The following is a 6,642-nucleotide window of genomic DNA, read 5'->3' on the forward strand; positions in this document are numbered from 1 at the left end:
CCAAATCTAGAGACTTTTTTCTGTGTTAATGAAAACTTTGGCAACATAAAAGCACTGAACTCTGTCCTCCTGTGCGAGCCGATCATAAGCCTGCCTTCCTCTCTGCTGTCATCATATAGAGCAGGCTGCCTGCGCTGCAGCAGAGAGAGTAAACCTTTCCACTTTGAATCCAGATTGGAAATTAAATGTGCAAAGCTGCACCTAATCCCTTCCTAGATTGCAACATTGAATCATGAAAATAATTTTTAACTGACACTGTTTTCTGACATAGAATAACTGCAGTTTGGACCCACAACTAAAGGGCTGGTTATCCTCCCGCTGCAGTGTGCCGCAGTTATCTTGTCTCAGGTAGGACATAGATATTTTCGATTCATACCCAATTTTGTAACGTGGTCTGCGTTATGTTATTCCACTCCCCAACGCAAGAGGGACAATCAGGAACTAGCTAGGATTGTGGGTGTCCGTGAGTCGGTTTGGTTAGCTTGTTCGCCGTCTACAACCCCTCATCTAACGCCGAACGACGCACAGTTCACCTGTGAGTGTTCCCCATAGACTGGCCGTGGCGCTGCGTGTTTTGGCTTCAGGTGCAAACCAACAGACCGTCGCATAGAGCTACAAACTAGCATCCTGCACGGTGCCTGGAATAGTGTCTGAGGTGTGCCAGGTGTTGTGGAAGGCACTACAGCCAGAGTTTCTGCCATTAGGCACCAAACAGGAAATATGCATAGTGTAGAGCAGATGTAGAATTGACCAATCAGAGGGAGACGGCCTGGTTTCTGAGCATAAACCAGGCTTAACACAGGTTGATGTTGTTACCAGACACATAGCCATGGCGGGGCAGAGGCCACACAGCTTGCCAGCGAGGCGTTAGACACAGCTTTTTTTGCTAGTGGGAAGAGAGCCAAACGACGATTGTTAGCGGGTCGACCCGTGTTTGAAAAACACACGTTAACCTGGAATTTTCTGTGGGAAAGAAGAGGCTTAGGACTGGTTCTGTTTTGAAAATCCAAATAACCTAATGCTTCACAGTTTAAGCAGCAAAAACGCGCCTGCTGCTTCATTTCTGTACAAGTTTAGTTCTGACGCGCAGCTGAAGCATCTTTGCTGCTCCAGCTGTGCGGTCAGAAAGTGGGTCTGATGCGCGTTGGGCGGAGCTACTCTATCCTTTATTTACCTGCAACAATGGCAGCTATATTAGCTGTGATCAGTGGGTAAAAAGTAGTTTTAATATGTTTTTAAGTGAGAAAATCCACCTGAAAAATTCATCTGTGCAGTCAGTTCATCCAGATTACCATCCTGCCTTCAAATATTATTCCTCTGTGGGAGCAGCTCAGACCCCCACATACTGGCGGTGCGCTGTCACTGGGAATCCCCTTTAAATGCAGCCTCTGGCCTTTTTCCCATATTTAACCCAAACTGCAGAAACCAGGATAATAAAAGTGAACATGTTTTTCCAGCAGGTTTCTACATTTTAAGTCAATGTAGGCGTTAATAAACTGTTTCAGAGGAGTGATCATAGCGCTCTGCATCAGCAGTGCTTTGTGTGACTCCCTACCAGCTCCCAGATCAGCTTCTCTGATTGGTTGATGTGGCGCATCGAGCAGCGAAAGTTCAAGTTTTCCAACTCCAGCAGCTGCTGCTGCTTCTGAAACTCATGACACGTTGCTTCAGCTGCTCTAGACGCGCTGCGGGACGTTTTTCTGCGCCTTGATGCACGTCAACTTTGCATGTAAGCTGCTCCTGCTGCCTCTGCTGCTTTAGGCATGAACGTAGCATAAGAGCTGCATTGCAGCCACTTTAACACAGGCTTTTAATATCACAACACTCTAAAGAGGTAAAAGGATAAAGAAGGCCTTTTAAAATTTGTGTATCATTGAAATAGATTGTAAATGCATCAAACCCATCCTGATGTTTTGTTCAGATAAACAAAATGGCTCCAATGACATGACAAACAGGAAATACGCATAGTGTAGAGTGGATGTAGAACTGACCAATCAGAGGCCTCCTGTCTGCGGTCACCTACTATTTGGGAGAGGTGCAGAAGAGTGTCTGCAGAAGGGGCGGGGTCATATCTGCGTTAAGTGCGACACACGCACCTGGTTTCTGAGCATAAATCAGCCTTAATTCTGTCCTCTTCTGCTCCTCCGTCTCCATTGCACTGCTGCTACTTTTTTCTTCTTTGTGTTTTTTTTTTTATTTTTTTTGATGGATGCAACAACTAAGTGTTCATTTATATCACCAGTTGTCATGTAGTGTGAACTAAATGGCTGAATTATATGCATTTTTCTTTCCTTGTTTTTGTAAAACTCTCTATGAAACACCGTGTTTCTTCCTCCCAGCTATCCTATCTCTCTGTGCTGCCCAACTATTGTAGGTATTCAGAATCTTTAGCCGGATGACATGAGTTATGCAAATTAGGTGATGACATCATCTAGCGCCTGATAGGACAGCCAATAGCGACTTTCCTTGCTGTGGAGTTGGTGACAGTGGGTATATGGGCAGGCTGACCTCCTGTGGGTTAGCGTTGAATGTCAGGCTGCCCTCGTCTAGCTGCAGGTAGAGTCTTCGATATGAGAAGCCAGCAGGTAGCCTCTTGTTGTATATAGAGCAGTGTCCCCATGTGGACTTACACAGCCTGACGGGATTATAAAACAAAAAGACATGAAAAACACGACATAAGTTCAGGATAAAAAGCGTAACCTGATTGGGAACAGGCTGCGTACCCCTGCCACAGATATTCATCATGTCCCAGGTCCTGCCACACACAACCAGCCAGACACAGATCAGTAGCATTCAGGTAGGAGAGGATGGTGATGCCCAGCTCAGGAGGGAGCATTTCCAGGTCTATGAACCCGCGCTGCTCTTTACCTACAGACAATAAAACACGTATGGAGACATTCAAAAAATATGCCTTCGCATCATCAACCAGGAGGGATTGCTGTGAGTTTTAGGGGGAGACTGCTTCATTTTTGTATTGATCCTGTTAAACAGATGCATAGTAGAGGAAAAAACAAAATAACTTTATTAAAAATATCCAATGAAATGATGCATCTGGATCAGCAGGGAACAATGTTGGCACTCCCCCTAGTGGCAGCCAGGCAGGTGTGCAGGCAGTCAAGCCACTGCTGTATGCGAATACAGGATTATTTTAGAGGGTTTGTTTTTATAGCATTTCAGATATTTGATCCAATCAGGGTCCATGGTGCTGGTCAGAACTGGGAACACTGAAAAAAACACACTGCAAAAAAGGTAATCTAAATAAGTAAATTTTACTTTAAAAAAGTGATTTTTTTTTCTTGAATTAAGTAGGAGAGTGAGACGCTTTGCCAATGAAACAAGACAATTTACATTTAATATAACAAAAAAAAGGTACATATTTCAAATGTCTATTATCTAATTATCTTACTTTAAGAATAAAAAATACTCATTCCATTGGAAAATCATCTTTTTTACCTACTTAAAATAAAGGTAAATGCACTTAATATAAGATTTTTTTTACTAATTTCTAGATAATTTTTGCAGTGAAGGGGAGCAGCCAATCAGGTTTTCGTGCCCCTTTTGTTTAAATTTGCATTTTCTTATTCTCCAGCTTTTTCTCTGCCTCAAGCTTATTTTCCGAACATACGGCTTTACGATCAACGGGAAGCAGTTCTGCACAAACACGCGGAAAAAGTTAGATCTGATATATCTGAGGAATTTGTTTGTACAAACGTTTTTTTTTAAATGCCACAATAATCACATTTAATGAAATTTAATGCCAATTGAGGCCTTAATTTAAAAAAAATAATATAATGACTTTTAATGATTTTTAATGACCCGTGGAAACCCTGACGAATTTGAAATACGCATTTCAAATACTTATTGTATTAGAAATACTGCCCCTCCCAGCCTGTTGCTGGATTCAGCGTGCTCTCTGCCCTGCTGCTAATGCTGGGTTTCCTTCTGCAGGTGTGACGTCCGCTACGGACAACGAGACCTGAGGTCCGTGTTGGGTTTAAATAGTTGAAGATGACCTTTGTTCTTATTCTGGCTTTTTCATGACCATCAATAAACGCCTCGTTTCTCACTGTGTGAAATCTCTGTCTGACACAGCAGGACAACTGGACGGCTCTAAAGATACATTTAATTAAACATCCTGCTGTGACAGAGCGATCAGGTCTGCTCTGGCGTAGATAAGGACGCAGCCTGTTGAATGTGACGTTTAGCCAATCAGAAATAAACAACTCGCCTGTTCGCTCCGACTCCCCTCCTCTTTTCTCAAAGGAAAAGTCCGCTCATATTCAGAATTCAAACTTCTGGAAGTGCTTTAAATAGGAAATTATTACTGTTCAAAAAAGTGTTTTTAATTAAGAGTAATTTTCATTTGAATGTGCTTTACTGGAGGCATCCATGTTTGTCAAAGAACACTACTGCCACCAACTGGTTAGTGACGTCACGGTGCGGTATCGGCTGTTGATCAAGTCCCAGTGCTGTATCTGGTGTTTGTCACAACGCGCTATTATCCAAGTCATCTTGAAAACATTCTTCTTCCAAATGTTGGCTACATATTACGGGTTTTTTCTCTGGCCAGAAGTTCGATGGCAAATCCTCCCTCTTCAAGTTGGCGATCCAACGACCAACCCGTCCGTGGAGGGTCAGGAATCAGAAAGGTGAAATAAACGTACTTTTTTCCACTTTTTTCTGATGTACTCCATCATCCAGCTGCCATGCACGTGGGCATTGTCAGTTTCACTATAGCTCTGGTGAATTTCAATGGTGAAGTCCTCTGGAAATCTTCAATAATTGTTGTTGATTGCAGATGTGTCTAGTAGTTCCCATTGATTTAGCTTGTAAAGCGGGGAGAATGGCGCTAGGCTAACCGCACCGTGACGTCACTGCTGGAAGATGGCAGGTGGGAGGGGCTACTATATTTGGGCAAAAATGGCCGCTCCCAGACTCAAGGATCGCGATGAAAATAGTTTTTATTTTTTTACTGATTAACTCTAAATTCATTAGATCACCACAGACGTATTAGTTTTAGGTATAAATAATGATCCATTTATTATTCCTTTGCTGACCAGACTTTCCCTTTAATATAATGTTTTTCTCCATCAAAATAAAACCTAAAAAAAAAAGAAATCGCCTTTGCTTCTTTATCGTCGGCCATGTTTATTTACTCTGATGTTTGATCTCCAGAGATGTGGTGAGATTTCTGGTCTGACCCCTGCATATACTCTGTTCATAGGTGATGTGTTATGGTCAAACGCTGCAGGCCTAAATCCGTCTGATCTCAGATTTCTCTCTCATCGTCAGGTTCATGGTCTCTCTCTTAGGTTTTAAAAAGTTCTCCATCTTGCCGTGTGAATCAAAGTTTAGAGGCAGTTGTGTGCTTGATGTTTTTTTTTTTTTTACCTCTGCGCGTCTTTAGCAGATGATAGATGTCTGGGCTGTAACAGTGCTGCGGATGTCTTCTCTGGCCGCCGCCGCCATTTCTCCCTAATGGAAAAAAAGGAAAACATTGAGGAAATACTTTAAATGGCTGCAGGACAACTTCAATAGCTTTAGAAAATGAAGGAAAAGATTTGATCCTTTTTCATCAACTTTAACCTTTTCAACAAAACAAAGTGTCTTGATACAAATCATGATAAAATGATGAAATAGTTTAGACCAGTGGTTTCCAAACTTTCTTCGTTAAGCTCCTCTTCATAGTTTTCAGGCCACTTCAATCTTCAAAAATCTATTATTTCACATTTAGTGTTTTATTTTACTTAGTAACAGAATCCAACACTGCTATCATTAAATAAAACATCTCAAAATGGGTCATTAAGTAAATAATTTCTAACATGCACATGCAATTACACTGCACAACCACTAGGAGGAGCGCCTCCAGCTGAGGTACAACTGGTCTAAACAAAATGAAGGTTTATATAAAAATCCCTTAAAAAGTATAGTGGAGGTTTTTTACAAAGTTTTTAAAAGACCTGTCAACTTAAAAAAAATGCAAATGCACCCAGTCCTGATAGAGAACACCTATTTCTCTTCGTGCACACTGTTTAAAAGTTTACTTAAATTGCAAAAGAAGATTTGCAATTTTTCCACTATGTCAGACTGAACACGTGTGATGCTGAGAATTACCTCTCCTCTCGCACATTGATGAGAAAACAGATTGAAATATGAATGAAAAGGGAACTTTAAATATATTCTTAATGTTTTGTCAGAAATGATATAGAATGATGTTGATAGAAAAAGCAGGAAATGCCATCAGACACTGACTGCAGCACATCGACTAAAAAGTTTCTATATAAAAAATTAAAATCTGTCCACCAAAGCTCTCAATTTAGGGCATCCATGTTTTAGGTCGTAGGGAAACCATATTTAAATGTCAAATCATTCTGGCTTAAACATGTATATAAATCTACTCTTTATCAGATCATATTGTCCCAAAATTTAGAACATTTCTATAAAAAAGAAAAAAAAATCCTGTCTTAAAATCTGTGTTTTTTCCCCCGTTATCTTCTGCAGGCCAGTTAGTTCTACGTCAGCCTGAACACCTAAATTCAGCCAATCATATATCAACGGTCAACTGTCAATCACATTTTTTCGGTCATAGCATCTTGATTCATATGTAGCAGCTAATATACGCAACGGTTGAAATCAGAATCC

At 41.1% G+C, this 6,642-nt stretch overlaps 1 protein-coding gene across 1 annotated transcript in view; it reads right to left on the reverse strand.

Annotated features, from left to right (window-relative positions):
* The window catches only part of fbxo8 (F-box protein 8), a 15,764-nt gene that overhangs the window by 4,484 nt on the left and 4,638 nt on the right, over positions 1-6,642 (reverse strand). Inside the window, exons 3-5 of the mRNA XM_015380848.1 lie at positions 5,392-5,475; positions 2,724-2,868; positions 2,509-2,635 (exon numbers count right to left, since the gene is read on the reverse strand). Coding sequence (XP_015236334.1) covers positions 2,509-2,635; positions 2,724-2,868; positions 5,392-5,475 — 356 coding nt within the window. The remainder of the gene's footprint in view (positions 1-2,508; positions 2,636-2,723; positions 2,869-5,391; positions 5,476-6,642) is intronic.

This window comes from Cyprinodon variegatus, unplaced genomic scaffold (genome assembly GCF_000732505.1).
Source record: "Cyprinodon variegatus isolate N-32 unplaced genomic scaffold, C_variegatus-1.0 Scaffold223, whole genome shotgun sequence".
In the NCBI taxonomy this organism is placed as follows: domain Eukaryota; kingdom Metazoa; phylum Chordata; class Actinopteri; order Cyprinodontiformes; family Cyprinodontidae; genus Cyprinodon; species Cyprinodon variegatus.